Source organism: Lampetra fluviatilis, chromosome 50 (genome assembly GCF_964198595.1).
Source record: "Lampetra fluviatilis chromosome 50, kcLamFluv1.1, whole genome shotgun sequence".
NCBI lineage: Eukaryota > Metazoa > Chordata > Hyperoartia > Petromyzontiformes > Petromyzontidae > Lampetra > Lampetra fluviatilis.
In genome coordinates this window covers 8,678,227-8,695,532 of record NC_136324.1, presented here as the reverse complement: position 1 = coordinate 8,695,532, position 17,306 = coordinate 8,678,227, and the positions used below count along the sequence as shown (strand labels likewise).

General features: G+C 47.1%; 1 protein-coding gene across 3 annotated transcripts in view; it reads right to left on the bottom strand.

The window, feature by feature from the left end:
- Positions 1 to 17,306, bottom strand: part of LOC144948689 (uncharacterized) — a 91,755-nt gene that overhangs the window by 10,838 nt on the left and 63,611 nt on the right. For 2 of the 3 annotated variants that reach the window (XM_078878342.1, XM_078878344.1), the window contains exons 12-21: positions 16,414 to 16,540; positions 15,098 to 15,243; positions 13,826 to 13,952; positions 13,629 to 13,661; positions 12,628 to 12,743; positions 12,167 to 12,293; positions 11,185 to 11,324; positions 8,118 to 8,241; positions 6,734 to 6,892; positions 4,961 to 5,120 (exon numbers count right to left, since the gene is read on the bottom strand). In XM_078878342.1, coding sequence (XP_078734468.1) covers positions 4,961 to 5,120; positions 6,734 to 6,892; positions 8,118 to 8,241; positions 11,185 to 11,324; positions 12,167 to 12,293; positions 12,628 to 12,743; positions 13,629 to 13,661; positions 13,826 to 13,952; positions 15,098 to 15,243; positions 16,414 to 16,540 — 1,259 coding nt within the window. The remainder of the gene's footprint in view (positions 1 to 4,960; positions 5,121 to 6,733; positions 6,893 to 8,117; positions 8,242 to 11,184; positions 11,325 to 12,166; positions 12,294 to 12,627; positions 12,744 to 13,628; positions 13,662 to 13,825; positions 13,953 to 15,097; positions 15,244 to 16,413; positions 16,541 to 17,306) is intronic. The other variant, XM_078878343.1, reaches the window with a different exon arrangement.

Sequence of the window (17,306 nt, the reverse complement as noted above, 5' to 3'; positions counted from 1 at the left end):
CTTACTGGGTCTTACCTGGTAAAAAAAATGTTGTTGTCATTAATGCTGCGGTTCAAATTTCCTGGATATGACAAATGAGAGCTAAAAAAAACAGAATAAAAGAACACGGCCCCCCTCTTTCTTTAACAAGCCTCGTTCAGGAAATGAGAGGGCTGTCCTTTTGAGTTGAATGCACTGGCTTGAAGTGTTATCATTCTCAGAAAATAACAGCAAGCGGTAAACACAGCTGCAGCGTAAGCCTGTTCAAAGACAGTCGGCGAAAAATACAAATTGGGGCCACATTGTACGTGCGGCGGTGTGGCCGTGTTCAGCCAGAACAGAAGAGCAATGGGCAATGGTGCTTAAATAATGATGGTGAGAATAAAATAAAAAAAATTAGTTAAACAAAATCCTTTTCGACCAAACATCGAACACAATTTGATTGCAAAATGAAAGCATCTGACGTTTTTTTTCAGTTCCGAATGCCACGCCAAAGTGGCTTAACATGGCAATTAGGTGCTAATAGAACATTAGGAATAATTTGGAAAGACCAATACTAATAAAACAATTAACAGATGACAAATGCGCTTATATTCAGGCTAGAGCCCTTTGAGACTCGAAGTTTATTTTACCTCAGAAGTCTGGGTTGTAGTCGGGTAAAACATCGGAAGCCATTGCGTTTATACATCTGACACATTAGACTTTCCAGAAAGTTGTACAAAGAAATTCAAATGAAAAATGTAGGTGGCAAAACTTGTTAATATCTCTCCAACGAGTGGGGCGTACTTTATTTGCTTTCAACGATTTCCTAGTTTCCAGTCAAATTCATGGGAAGGTAACGCACCTGTTAATCAAATCAAAATGCTCGGTCCAATACTGTGCACAGTGCTTTGTCTCCACCTACTGGCCAGCGATTGTCATTTTTTTCTTAAAATTGTACGCGACGCAGGGCCAGCAAAAAAGTGGGCTCAGAGGTCAAAGGTGCTGAGCCGGAACCTGGCAGCTGCTTGTGATTAAATCGGTCTCTCAAGTGTAGGCGAGAAAATTATGTCAGTTCAGTCACCGATAACCACAACAACAACAAAAAGGCCATCACATTAAACAAGTTTGCTCTTCACTCATTTTGGCTAAAGTCCCAAATCTGAGATATTAAAAAATAATATTTTGGCTTAACTATCACGTGCTAAGTATAATTTTTTTGCATCCAGATGTGTGGAATAGTGGTGACTTAAAGTGAACTAATAAGTAAATCTGTGATATCCCACTGCTGAAATAATGCCCGAAAGAACATTCAGGGTAGAAACTGTGAAAATGCATTCTGAATTTTCTTTTTATGTTGTATTACTTTTCGCACAGCAATAAATTTTGATTTCCATCTGGTCTCGCGCTGCGGCTCGCCAATTGCGAGCGCCTCCTCCGTCCCTCCCCAACATCAACAGCAGTGCACAGCACACGACTACAGCAAAGAGCTGCACTTCATCGTAGCATTTGCAGAGTGGCGCCCTCTAGCAATGAAACCATGTTATTTGTGGGGAGGGCGACCACCGCCTCTAGGCAGCCAAATACGTACGCTGAACACGTGTTTCCAAATGTGGAGGGGAAAAACCCGGGGGGATCCTGAGAAACACCACACAACTACGGGGAGAACGTGCAAACTCCAAATATACAGGCATCAGGGTTGGGTTTGAACCCACAACGTCACGACCTCCTGTATTCCAGGCGAGGTAGTTAACATCTTGCCACCATGGCCTGGCGAGATCTGACTTAGCCAGCAGCCTTATCAGTCTTTATCATTACTAACATGGTTACTGTTTCCACAGACTTCAATCCATACTGCATGTCACAACATTTATCTTTCTGCCTTTTCCTCGCTCAACTCAAGAAATATATGAACTCTTAACCGTCGTATTTATTCCTGGCCACTTAGCGTTTAGGGGCTCAACAACCGATTAGTCCGAACATTTGAGTACCATGATCCCTCAATGGGGAGACCTTCATTCTTCAGTGCATTGACAAAGGGCTGCACATTTTTAAAGAGCATTTTTGAAAGTGATATCACGGATAACGTCAAGCGGTTGATCACGGTATTTCACTCTTTTTTGTTTGGTTTGCAATTGTTAACAGTTTTTTTTTCTGTTCTGTAACTGTGCAATGTATTTGGTTGCTCTTTCCAAGAGACTGAAAAATTACGATATAAGAACACGGTTCTGAGTGAACCGACCTTGTTAGACAAAGTGAAGGAGAGATGACCGCAGTGGTTCGGACCACGTTACGAGAATGAGCCCGGACAGGATCATGCCCGCAGCGCTTGACGATGCGACACACAAGTGGGAGAAACAAACGAGTCGGGCGAGACAGAAAACCACGCGGCTAGATGCAGCGGGGTACAAGAAGACCTCGGAGGCAACAGGTTGAGATTGAGCGAAGCAGCAATACTGACAGAAGCAAAAGAACCATGGTGGAAATTTATTTCGCCTGGCCATCGCTAACGAGCGAGCTGAATCGACAGATGGAGATGATGAAACACAGGTCTCCCTTGATGAGTAAGAAACTTGAGGCCTCAGCAGACCCTCATGTACACCCCTTTGTCAATCCACTGCTGCATGTGGGCCTCCCCATGGCGAGTGGACCATGGGGGCTTATTTACCAGACTTCACCACACTGGTCGGCAGGGGTTGATGAAGGTGGAGAGCAGAGATGTGGGAGCATAGAAAGTACATTACCACATTGGATGTATTACTGCACTGCTACGATCCCTTGCTTGGTCATGAAGACCCGATGCATATACATTTCACGGTGTTATTGCACTGGGCCGTACCGAACACATCAGTGCACCACAAGATATTTCCACCATGGGACGGAATCTCAGAAATTTAGCTGGAAATTTTGTGGGTTCTTGTTCAGGGCCGCACCCACAGAAAAAAGACCCTCGGTGGTAATGAACTCATGCACAAACATGTGCACATTCCATCCCAAAGACAGACCCCAGGCAATCATTAAAGTGTCCACGCACACCACCAACTGCCCATAAATAACTGAGCAGAGGCAATTGTGCATTTGGTGAAAACATTACTTTTAAACACCCCCAACGATTTTGCATTAACTAACAAGAGGAATTAGAGATGGATAATGACCTGCAGCTATACAGTTGTAGTTATACTATCAAATGTATGTAATAGTGTAAAGGGTTTGTTTGTCAATCCACTGCTGGATGAATGTCTCCCCATGACGTGCCAGTCATGAGGAATGTTTGACCATACTTCACAATGCCGGTCACTGTGGGTTGGTGAAAGGGCGGTGGTCAGGACTGGTTCATATATCACCACTTGCTACTGATGTCAGCTGTTGCTTGGAATCGAACTCAGGTCGCCTGGTTTCATATCGGAGCGCACGAATCACCGCGCCACCGAGTCCCCATATAATTTACGTACAGCACTCAGAATGGACACGGCGATTGAATTCTGTCATTTTAAATGGTGGCACTAGCTCTGGGCTCAGAGATCATATGCATCACAGAACCACTGCAGGAGCGGCCGAATGCCTACAGAGGGCATTGAGAGCAAGTGGCATGGGAGATGATTTCCCACGGATCGATTGTCATCTTCCCTGGGAACTGCAGTTTGTTTCCTCTCTCGCACAAACAATATTCTAAGAAGAAACCGGCGAAGAATTTCAAGAAACGCCATCCTGAAACTGACCCTTGAGACTCATCAAGGCTTTCCTGAGTAAATAACTCAGAGATAAAGTGGCCGTATCTCAGAGTGGCCTCCGTCAAAAGTTTATAATATGTACTGCCCTTTGCCAATCCACTGCTGGATGGGAGGTTACGCATACTTCCAGTTTAGGTACCATGGCTGGGAGTGGAATGTAGGTCACCGGGTTCACAGCGCAGTGCACTAAACCACTAAGCCAACACTGCCCCAAGGTAGCTTTTTTTTAATGACAATTAAAATTCGTTACTCAGCTGCTTAGAGCTAGCAGCTCACAAAAATAGGTATGTCATGTCCTGTTTACGTGACAAACCTTACTAATTGGCTGTGTTGGGTGGTGGCGGGTTTAACGACACATTTATATATTTACGCGATCTAACCCAAAAAACCTGTATTATGGCAAAAGAGGTATGCAAGTTCAAATCCCCGTTCAGGTTCCACTCAGCCTTTCATTCCTCCGGGGTGAATCAAATTAGTATCGCTATTCTATTGATGGACTGGCTCCCTGCAATAGAAATGTGGAATATACACAATTGCTTCTAAGCTCTAAATGAGCATTGCCACTGCTTGCATGAGCAGGAAACAACTTTGACCTTTTAAATATTTGAAATAATTCACTCATCATTGAATTATTTGACATTTGAATTAATTCAAGTCTCAGCCACAGATGACATCAGTGGTGAGTGACATCTGCAAGGGTCCTGGGCATCCACTTCAATTATGAGTACGATCAAATAATTATCATGGCCGACAGGGCATGTATTGATAGTCGTTTGATAAAGGGCTATAAGTAATTATTTATAATTTTTGAATGTATTCATTGATTCCCTTGATATTTGAATACATTTATTTATCGTTGATTTATGACATTTAAAAATTAATCCTCGCTTCATCTCACACTTACATTAGACGGTTACCGCATCGCGCGCTTTCAGATGAGCTTCCGTGGCCATCTGGAACACTCTTCCTTCCGATATTAGGAAGCCACTGGAGCTATACACATTTAAATCATTGAGATTGAAAACTCAATTCTTGAGAACTGCTTTTTGTGTTTAGTTTGTTGTCCCTCCCCGCACCTCCAATTTGCACGGTTGGCTATGTACGGTGCAAAACAAGTTCAAGATACATAAACAGATTAATAGAAAAATGAATTGATGAACTTTACATTCATCGGTGGATTGACTTTGCATTTACATTCGTGCGTTCCATTCGTCGGTCACCCTTCCACGTGACGATTGATCGTTGCGTGATCCGTCACCGCTTTCGCTTACCCTGAACGTCGAGCACGAGGTCGTCACGGAGGCGGCTGCCGATGGTGCCGTCGCTGTCGATGTACCACCGCTGCTGCGGCTTGCCGTGCTCTGGCCACAGCACCACACGCGTGCCCTCGCGCGCCATCCCACCCACCACCTCCAGGCATGCCTCGCTCGCCTGCGCCACGCCAATGCCACGCGCCAGCAAATGCAAACATTGACCGTCGAGTCTATAAATCCAGTGGTTCTTAACCTGGGGTGCATGCACCCCACGGGGGTACGAGACATGGGCAGATTTTTTTAGAAGGTAAATCGTCGAAACACAAATTAAGCATGGGCACGTAAGTACAACTACTTTGTTTCATCAAACCCATGTATTTATTAACATTGTACATTTTTTACGATTGAGAATCAAAGGGGTGCAGGCTGCAGTCAAGGTTAAGAACCACTGCTCTAATCGTCCTTAAGTGTTTGACTCGACATCTCTGGCCTCTCCATGTCTTACCAATATATACTTTTTCTTTTTGAGATCCGTGTTATTTTTGGAATTTGTTGAGGTTTTTTATTTATTATACGTCTTTGTGCACCCACTGTCAACAAAGTAACACCGACGTATGACAGGTCGTGCAAGCAAGTGCCGATAGCTACATCTATTAAAATCTCTTCCAGGCCAGTTTTGTTTACACATTGCTGGCATAACAATGGGTGCTGTTGCCAGGACCAATCCAGCCACCATCATCTGCCAAGTGGTGATGTTTATACTCCGCACAAGGTACTCTTTTAAGGCCAAGTTGCCCTATGGAAGGCACAAAGTCAAAGGTCATCCGTATAGCCTTAACATACTGCTGGGGCAAGTGATATTAGTGAGCAGCTATGAAGGCCGGCACGGCACACAAGGGGGTGTGTGTGGCCAGCACCACACTCGGCCGCCTTTGTCTCCCTAGCGGCGATGATTACACACCACGCCAAAAACCCATTTGAGGTTGAGGTGAAACTAGGTGAGGCCCTGGAATGGTTCAAATAATTGTCACTGGTGTTGGCTGTGAGCGGGAATCAAACTCGGGTGGCCAGGTTCGTAGTACAGAGCACTAACCACTGCACTACCGCTCCACACCATGTACTGGAAGGCCTAGTACATGTTCTGACACCACTTGCCACTGATTTTGTGCATAGTCCGAAATATAATTAGAAGTGCAGTGTGTGGACCCACTGTAGCACCGCTCAACGCAGAGATCCCCCCGCATAGCCAAAGACAACTGTTGGGGCAAGTCCTGTTCGTGAGAACCGATGAAAACCAGGATGGTGCACAAGTGGGTGACCTGCAACTCATCAAGACTTCTGTGTATCCCAAGTCCCGATGTTTCACACCCACCGCAACAGGTACTCATTTTATGTTGAGTCTCAGGACTGGTATTTATCACTGATGTTGACCGTGGGTGAAAATCGAACTCGGTTTGACGGGTTTGTAGCGAGGTGCATTAATCACCGCAAATACCGCTCCCCATATTACACAAAGACAAAGATCCCCCGTAAAGCCAACACCACGCCCGGTCACCTTTGTCTGCCTAGTGGCGATGTTTACACATGGTACCAAGATACTCATTTGAGGCTAAGTCGACCTAGGGGATGCCCAGAACCAGTTCAGATAATTTTCACTGGTGTTTGCCGTGAGCGGGAATCGAACCCAGGTCACCAGGTTCATAGCATAGCACCCTAACTGCTGCACTCACGTTCGCCACAACACACACATACACACGAACACATGCACTCACGCACGCATTTCCTACGTACCAAGCTACGCAGGAATCCATCCTGGAAGAGCCAAAGCTGCGTGGATTTGCCGCAATCAGGGAGAAGGCAAACGGACACGCCGCGCGGGTCCGCCAGGTCCCCCTTCACAGTCAGTACGCCGTCCTGGCCCTGGTTCCTAACACGCACGCACACACCCGACTGTGCGTGGGCAGAGGGGGAGAGAGGAGGGGGTGGGGTGTACGCACACACATTAACGCTGGCCCTCTCCACCAGCGTGCCGCCTCCTCAAGCCACTTTGTCGGCAACCTCGTCGCTGAATGTGCTCCGCCAGTTGTCCTCGGCAACTGCCTTCGCACCCAGCGATTTTAAAAAATATATAGCACAAGGCTACCGCGAAGGCACTGTGTTTCACAGACGGGTATAGTCTGTCAATAGGGGGGCGATGTTGCTGCGTGGGTAACTTATGGGATAATTTTTTTTTATTTGGTAAATTTGGATCGTGTTGCCGGCACACAGTGGCCTACTCGTATTAGAGTGACGTCACGGAATTTTCAACGTCCACTGGGACATAGTCGGTACGCACAAATGACAGCTCAACTAAGTGGCTTATCACATGGAAATATATAGCAGCCAGATACTTTAAACGCATGTTTCTAAATATGGAGGAAAAAACCGGAGGACCCGGAGAAAAATACACGCGACCACGGGGAGAATATGCAAACTCCAAATATACAGGCGTCAGGGTCGGGATCAGTAGGTCCCACTCAGTGATAACATTTTCCAGGAAATTAGTGATATAAATGCGTTTGTCAGTGAAGTACCTTTCATTTTAGTCAACAGTGAACGATGAGAGTGGACAAAATCAGCCAGCAGGGAATGACCCTTCAAAAGATTAAATTAACAACTTCTGAATTGAGAAGCAGATGAGGATAATTTAGTAACGTTATTAGGTACCCCAGTGCATTGAAACATACCAAACATGGTAATTAGCTTCAAATGTGTTTAACAATTTTGTTTACCGAGTTCACTGATTGGCTGATTTGATAACATTGGTGGAGGACTGGGATGGGGGAAATTGCATGCCCCTCATACCAACATATTTTTTTGTATGTTTTTACTAATAATAGTTATTATTTTTATTGAAGATCCCAGAACACAGACATGACAGAGGGAGATACAAATTACGAACACGTGTCAAACCCGGAACAATAAACCCTCAAATGGCGTGCCGTGTGGAGCCAGCATTTCATAACTGAGAGCGTTTGACAAAAAGCTTCGACTGCTTTAGTCGACGGGCCTACGAGAATTACTAAATGAAATCCACAGACTGAGACTTGATTAAAATTCCGCAAGGTTGTCATCAACTAGACCGAAACTACGACTAGAACTCAAAAACGCCGACTCCATCAACACGGGTCCCCACCTGTTTCAGGGGCCGGATGGAACCGAGTCGGCCCCAGGAACTCCGCTGCTTCCAGTCGGGGGTTTCCGACGGCTCCAGCAGCAGCTGACGCCCTTGGAAGTTAGGGAACTCAAACGCCACCCAACTGCACAAGTCAAACAAAAGAACCACAGGGTGATAGTGAGTCGAGCATTCTTCAAGAGCATGGCTTCGCACAGCAAATCACACGTAACTCTGTGCGCCCACGTCTGATAGCCAAGGCACGGCCCCTCGGAGGAATCTGAAGGACGTCTTCAATGCCCCCACTGACCTTGCGAGCATCACAATGTTTTAGCACGTGCAGTGCCCTTCGGTCTGGTCCCCGTGACACCCGCTTCCTCCTCTGAATGTCCACTTGGAGCTGCCATGGGTGCTATACGGGTCACTTGCTCGAGGGTGTGCCATCGTTTTTGTGGCAGGTTTAAGCCAAGGAGGCCCTCAACGGTTGGGTTGGTGCCGAGACGTTAATTTGGGGCGTCACTGTTCGACCACAACTGTCACGATTGTCCCTTGGGGTAGACGACGGCCTTTAAATTGTAACAGCAAAACTTAATTGTTCATGTTTGTTGTGCAAAGCGCTTGTGATGAAAAGAGGCAACCATTGAACCGATCGCAGACGAACAGCAATTGATTTTAACTACCAAATTGCCTCAATTAAAATGAGACTTGGCATATGTATGCTACTTCTGGGACTGGCTCAGCCAGTTTGCTACAGTACGGAAGCTCACGTGTGTTGCCCTCTGACTGCTGTGTTGGGTGCGATGGTTATGCATGCTTGCACAATCGTTCCTCAGTCATGAGCTCCTTATTAACACAAAGAGTAAGAAAATACAATTTAGATTTGGAAAATATTGAACGAGGTAGGTATACATGCGCATTAAAAGAACAATGGGGATTTAAAAACTAAGAATAGGAATTATATTATTTAGGGGAGGGTTGAGGGGGTAAGAGGCTGTGGGGCGGACAAGGGAAAATTAGCGTATGGTAAAGTGAAGCTGAAGATACTTTGTTGAAGGGAGTCAGTCATACACAGAGGGAAAAGTGAAGGTCTTGAGCATTTTCACAGGTTGGGGAGGCAGGAGTTCGCTTTGTCCCTCACATTAGGAATCACGGGTGCATATAATTAATTACATAATTGTAAAATGTTTATTGTAAACTGCTGAAAGTAAATAAATAGTAATCGCGGATGCAAATCCGAATTGTGAACTGCAGAAAATAAATTAATAAAGGTGTTGCGGCACCCCCCCCCCCGTGCCCCCCCACCCCACAAACTCCATGGGGGCAGTTTAACACGTAGGCTTTCGCGACCAATATTGTTCATAATCAACGATTTTTGGGTTTAGATCGCGTTATTTATAAATGTGTCGTAACCCTCCACCACCCGACACGGCCAATCAGTAAAACAAAAGTGTCACGTTGACAAAATACAAATAGTTCACTGCTTTAGCCCACCGGTGTGTTGAAGCGTGAAACCACAACATTTACAATTTGAGTACGACGTTTCGCTGGTAATTGCATCCAGCATCATCGGGCAATTCGCCCATGGGGGCAGTGAGTCGGCAATGCAGTTAGTCAAAGGGCTGAGGACGTTCCGAACTACAGTGGCTGTGAAAAAGGAACAACCTCCCATTCGAGGTGGACAGGGGGGGGCTTCTACATATGGCCTCGGTTACTGGATCGGAGAGCGTGTGAAGGGGGGCAATATTGAGATGATGAAGTGGGAAGGGAAATCAGGGGTGTGACTTGTGGAAAATCGCCGCCTTGGTTGCGATGCACGGCAAGATCGCACTGGCAAGACAAAAGGGATACTGTCCTTTGTCCGGAAAAATAGGAGGGAGGATGACCTGGATAAAAAGTAACACAGATTAATATGTCAATTATGCTATACAAATGTTGTTTACCTACTTAGAGTTGGGGTGAAGAAGCAGAAAAAGTGTCAATGTTGATGTCTTTTCCTTTTTTGAAAAAATATATTTGGCAAGAACCCAACTGTACAGTCTCCAAACAAAATCCACAACACCGAACTGAACAAGAAGACTGGTTGCTCTAATACCAGACACGAGACATCAAGAGACGGCGACTCAAGACGGCTCTGACACGTACTCAGAATGATGACCCTCTACGATGGACACCACAGGGTAAAAAGAAACCTGGGAGACCAAAGACCACCTGGCGCAAGACCGTGAAGGACGAGCCGGCAGCAGCGGTCAACCTCTCTTGGGGCAAGGCTCACGACGTTGCCAAGGACAGGAAGAAGTAGTAGAGGGCCTCACGTCCCATAGGGGATGAAGAGCATCAACTCATTAACTAACCTTACAGTCCTTCGAGTGGCATACATGAGAACCAAACGTGCAACGAACAAAGGTATCGTGCTTTTGGTATTGGACCTATAGGGGAAGGTTGACTTCGCCTGCCTGCCACTGGGGTGGGAGGGGGGGTGGTGAATGACCGTGTGTAGCGTATTTATAATGGGGTGATATTGTTTCTTAAAGTAATCGGCCACTGGGCGCAAAAGGTGTGAATAAGCAGGGAACGCTACATGTTAACATGTTCTTCCTTACTTAGGAAAAGCACGGTTTATCTGCAACTCGGAAGAAACTGGCTACGGACGCGGACTCGGAAATTAGAGCACTCGGATTAGTGAAAGAACCGCCAATCGGAGACATTCACATTCACCGTTACGAGAAGATGGCGTGGGCAAGGTACATTGTTGAAAGGAATGATGGACAAAGCTTAGTATGCCCGAGGAAGGCCACTGCCAAGATGGTGGGAGCAGTGAAATCAGTTCAAACGCAGGAGTAAGACAGATTGTGGTACAGCAGGACTGCATTGGATGGCGAAGATTTGAAGGAGGCCTTCCATTGTTGGAGGCCTTCCTTTGGCCATTGTCTATCCAGAAGTGGATAGAAAATGTCAGCAAAGTGGAAAGCCAATGATAATATCTGATCATGATAATGAATAGGCCTCATCTCGGAGAGATTCCAAGATCCCCACGGATGACAGGGAGTGAGAGCTGCATGCGTACTACGGGGTGTGGCGCGCCGCTTACAGCCCGCCGTGGACGTGCAGCGAGCGCACGCAGCCTCCACCGCCGAGGGCATCCAGGCTCGGGGCCGCCTCCTCCAGCACCATCTCCCGGCCACGGAGGTCCTCGTGCGAGAAGAGGCTGATGGACGGCTCCGAGAAGACCTGCACAAGCGGGCCGCATTGCACAGTGAGACGCAGGTGTTCGCTTGCGTCTGTACCTAGCTTATTTTTGCCGACACCTCTTGCTCTCGTAATAATATTTGTGTTTTTTCGTTTTACGACCTCGTTTGCTGGTTGTGCAAAATTCCTCAAGGACTCTGTTGCTTGTTGGTTTCCGCAACGTTGATGCTTTTGTATTTTGCGTTCATTGCTGCTGCTGCGGCTGCGTCTGTGCTCACGCACCTCCGATTAGCACGGTTGGCTACGTAGGACCCGAAAGAAGTTCAACATATGCACATACACGCATACTACGGATCTCCGTTGTAAAATATCCAGGAAGCTGCCTAAACGGGACCATCCATTCAAGGAATCAAATAAACACGAACCGAAAAGCGCAATGCAGCGTAGATGAGCGCTCATGCTTCTGCGCAAGGGTCGATGCATACTGGTGAAGCAAAGTGTAGATATCTTAAGCAAAATAAAGCTCCCAGCATGTGGAGGGACATCCTTTCGTACGATACACTGTATGACCAGAACGCACAGCGAAGAGCTACACAGCACAACTGCAAACACCTACCTAGTAATACAGCAAACATTATTTGATTAATGAATAGGACCAGGGCTTAATTTCACCTGCGTCTCTCACCAAGCAAACGTCTCGCTGTGGTTACTAGTCACGTGGCTACGCCAGTGAATCCGGAACTGGTTGTAGGGCTATAATAAGCGAAAGGCATGCCGTGGTATGGAATCAGTAGCTACTTAAGCCAACCATGCTAATTGCACCTCTGATTAGGACGGTTTGCTATGCTCGGTGCAAAAGAAGTTCAACGTACATACATACTTACGATAGGAATTGGCCGAAGAGACTTGATCTGAGCGTCGAGTGAGAAAAATGCTTCTGGGCATGAGTAGCAGCCCTCCTCCAGAATGAATTCCCTCCCAGTGAAGTCCTCGTTGCTGTAGAGGACCCAGCTGCAGGGAGCACAAAACACAGCGAAAAGCCCACGAAGCTATTTGAGCTTATTTTTCAGAAGCGACCTGGCCACAAATGATAGCTCAATAAAGTGGCTCATCATGTGGGAATTTATAGCAGCAAATTAATCTAAATAATCTAAACGCATGTTTATGAATGTGGAAGGACAAAAAATATCCACGCAACCACAGGGAGAACATGCAAACTCCAAATATACAGGCGTCAGGGTCGGGATCGAACGGCCGACCTCCTGCATACCAGGTGAGGAAGATCGCATCCCACCATCTTGGCGCCCCTCACACCACCGTGGCGCCCCACCCTGCACGCACTTACCAGCCCTTCAACACTCGCGCGGAGCCAACCGTGGACCAGCCTTCGGGCAGGGTCTTAAAATCGGCATCTGCGGGTCGATGCATCCCTGAGAAATCTCTCTGCGAGTACACCTCCATCTGAACACACACAAGGGAACGGGGGGCGGCGTTGTAAAATCTGTCCGAGGGAATACACGTAACCTTCCCACGCACAACCATCCTTGCCTCCCCATCAAGGGAGCTGATGAAAGAAGCAGCGGCTTGCGACAGAATTCACCGATTATGTGCAAAAGTGTAAACACGTGTCAGAGAAGGTGTGACTCAATCAAGAGGCTGAAAAAAAAAGAGCACCCTCGTCTTGTAGACAAGAGCCTAGTCTGTGCATGCCTCACTTACCGGCACAATTCAGATTCTTCCTTGATAAAAAATACTTTGAAGTTATTTTTATAATCACACGTAACACAGTCTGGCAATGGCGCTGAAGTGATGCATTAAAACTTAATGGCAGTCATACCACAAATAGTTTTTCTTTCTCATTTAACGGAGAGTAAAACTGCAAAACAACAGGGTGGAGACCAAAAAAATAAACGGATATAGAAAGAACCACGATATGAAGGTATTGCGGAGAGGAGGAGGCCTAACGGCGGGATGAGTGACGGTGGACGACCAGTGAGGCAAAGACCGCACGTGAGTCGGGAGACAAATGCCAGAAAGCAGAACGGCTTAATAACTTGTCAGAAAGTCCAGGCCACACAGCCCGGGTGAGATGCTTGTTGTTTGGGCTACATCTTTGTTCAAATGGAAGCTCAGCATATGTTTATAAAAAAAAAAAATGCGAAGATCGTGATATTGGTGTTGAGTGCAGCCAATGACGTCTCGGGGATTTTGTGCGATATCAGGACTTGGTGACGCCCTTACCGCATGCCATTGGGAACTCAGAGAATAAAGAACCGAAGCTGAATTTGGGGATGGTTTCTTTATATGATAAGTTTCAACAACAACCTCAACATTATATATTCTTACCCTGGCTTTAGAACTCATTTCCACACTTCGTTCCTGGAACACAAAAATTAAAAGCGCACAATTAAAACCAACAAGGAACATGTCTCACTCACACGATGGCCCACTTGCCACCATCTCAATTTCAGCTACCACAGCAAAAAAATACGTACGCGTGTGCGGTAAGAGAGCCGGGGAATTGTGCGAGGGGTGAGTCTCACCAGTCGGACAGGCCTAATGGAGGCCAGAGTGGGACCTTGGCCACCCCAATCCGCCGGTGTTGCGTAATATCCTTTCTCCAGGACGAACATCTGGCCCATGAAGTCCTCGAGCTCAAACGCGACCCACCTGTGCGCGCAACGCACATGCACAGAGCAGCCAGTAACACATACACAGAAAGACCAACGTTCTCATTAGAAAATGCAGTGTAATACTTGACACTTTTTTTTGTACGTATGTATGCACGCCGAACTTCTTTCGCACCAGTACGTAGCCAACCATGCTCATCGGAGGTGCAAATATATATGAGTAAGGGATGAAAAACCATAAACTCTGATGGTAAAACGTGCATTGCTGTAGCTCACTTGACTCTTCTCAAGGAATACAGATAGACCTGTATCAGCAAGGCAAAAAGCCAAACAGGTGCTTTGGTTACCATGGCAATCCGCTTGCCAACCTTTCACCCACGTTACAAGGCGTCAGTGGCCATTTAGAAGTTCAAGAGATCGCCTCTTAGGACAGTGTTCTTCGCTAAGTTTCAGAGGGAGGCCACTTTTTCCAATGGGAGTTTGACAGCAGCACGATGATGATGGGGTGGCGTCAGGGGCCGCACTAATGTCCACCAGGGGGCCGCCAGTGGCCCGCGGACCTTGCAATGAAGAACAACCGTGCTAGGGGGTAGCTCGGCCAAATCTTCCACATCCTGGAAGTTACCCACACTTTACCTCACTACATGTGACCTGTCGATCCACTGACTGTGATGTAGCCATTCACACTGCAGGGTGAACAAGAAACTGGGGGGAATAACAAAAAACACTTTTTTTTTTCAATCTACACAAAACTAAACTTTTTATTTTACCAGGTAAGGCTCACTGCGTAATGTAGCTTTTTTTCAGAAGCGACCTGGCCACAAATTGATAGTTCAACCAAGTGGCTTATCACGTGGTAATTTATAGCAGCCAAATACACTGAACGCATATTTAGAAATGTGGAGGGAAAAACCGGAGGACCCGGAGAAAAATCCACGCGACCATGGGGAGAGAGACACGCAAACTCCAAATATACAGGCGTCGGGGTTTGGATCGAATCCACAACCTCTTGCAAACCACTTGAGGGACTTAACATCTCGCCAGTGTGGCGAACCAGGAGATCAAACCGGTGGACTAACTGGATTGCAAGTCCAGCGTGCCGACCACCCATAGACCACGGCGCGATGTGAAGCCATTCCTAGAGCGAACGCGTGCAGGGGGTGAGGGGCGGCGGACGTGACTCACACGCCGCGCTCGACGGAGATGGAGGTGGTGGTGGGCGCGTAGCCGACCGCTTCTACGTCCGTCAACGAGTCTCCCTCCACGCTCAACTCTCGGCCCTCGGGCGAGCCGGGCAGCTCCAGGAGCACCACCCGCGGCTCCGCAAAGTCCTGCAGCGCACAACATCGACAGCAGCTTCCGATGAGCACGGTTGGCTTCGTACATACATACATACGTACACACAACATACAACAACAAGGATTCCCCCCTATAGGCTTATAGCCTCGACAGACGAGCCACCAGACTTCCAAAGAGGCTAATAAACGGCTTAATGACATCGATATATAAATACACACACATATGTTGTAAGAAGTACAGACTGTTGGGGCTAATGTGGTGAGCGAGCACCTATGAAGGCCAAGACGGCATACGAAGGGGTGGTGTGGCTGCAAACATGCCCGGCCACCTTTGTCTCTCCAATGTTGTTGTTACACAGAGCACGAGGTACTCATTTTGGCCAACCATGAGATCTTTAAACAGACTCCGAGACAAGAGGGCTCAACAGATCGAGTCTCTTCACTTCTCTGAAGAGATGCCGCGACACCGAGGTAATACCGATCACGTTATTTTGTTTGCATTCTGACCACAAGTATCGTGGTCAATACAGACATAATTAGCCGAGGTATTCCTAGCTCTGCGATCTTGCATTTACTTGCAAATTCCATCTCTAGCCCTGCCTACTCGAAGCATTGGTTGCAGTGGCTCTGCATTTGGCTCAAGCAGCTCTTTCGCTATATTTCTCTCAACGGTCCGCCAGCTGTATTTGTTCACCTGAGGACGATCGCTTGTGTTGCGATCGAAACGTCGTGGTTTTTTACCTTTTTATTATTTTCTATCTACGTGACTTTACCGAAAGAACCAAAGAATATAAAATAGTAATGTTATTTTTTTTAAACCAGGCAGGCATCTCGTGTCTCACGACTCTTTTCCATTTTGGCCCTGCATACCGTCAACGAAGGATTGGCTTGTGGGAGGAAAGGGGTGAAACCGGGGAAAAATCCCACTATGCATACAAGGGGGTGACACTCAGCACTGCCATCCCCTGGCCACCTCACAGCCCCATGCCGACATTGAACGAGGCTCCGCCCCTGCTTAGCTCCGATGAGCACGGTGGGTTACGTATGGAGCAAAAGAAGTTCGACATACATACATATGTACTTGTGTGAAAAAGAGCTTCATAGTTCATCGGATTTTTCCAGGAAAAATTAAGATTTTGATTCCCATTCTGGGTGCATTTAGAACAATTTGTCCATAGGTAAAATAACTTGTGATGTACTTACAGCAAATATGGGTCTTATGGAGGAAAGTGTCTCATTGCAGCCTCCCCACTCTTGCCAGCTGTGGTATTCACCTTCCTCCAGGATGTACTGCCGACCGGAAAAATCAGGACCTTCGTAACCAACCCACCTACAACGCGACAGAGGCACTCCTTGTTAGCCTGCCTATGTCTATTCGAGGAAGCGCTGCTGACAACTGACAGTGTAACATTAATAATAGTTTAGTGCAACTGGTATTCGCACCATTCTTATGGTGCAAGGCTATTCCAAAGGCGCCACGTTTTCGCAGACGAATATAGTCTGCAGTGATTTCAAGCAGGGGGCAATATTCCTATGTGGCTTAAGCTCAATGAACGTGTTTCCAAATCTGGAAAATTTAGACCCCGATGCCAGCACAGATGGCAGACTTGTTTTCAAATAACGTCACGAGATCTCCAACGTCCACTGTGAAGTGGACAGCGAGTACTGTTGGTTAATACACCCCACAGTATTAACCAGGGCGGCCACTGGGCTCAAACCGCGAACCTCTGCAACAAGCGGCAACCACATCACTGCACAGTACAGCGGGCGAAGGGTGGTGTGTGCCCACTGCATAAATAATTATTGACAGGCCTCCACAACAGAATGAATGTTCACTATAGAGATGGAGTTCGCACCTCCGATTAGCACGGTTGGCTACGTACGGTGCGAAAGAAGTTCAACACACATGCATGCACGGAGTGATGAGATCAGCAAATTTGTAGGAATGAGAGAGATTGTGGCATTCGTGGGGCCATGCGGGATGGTGATGGCATTGAGAGGCTTTCGTGCAGCTGTGAATGATTTCTGATGATGACGACAAGACTGGGATAGATGCAACTGGGACCAATCTGCCGCAGGGCAATACGCGGTGCACA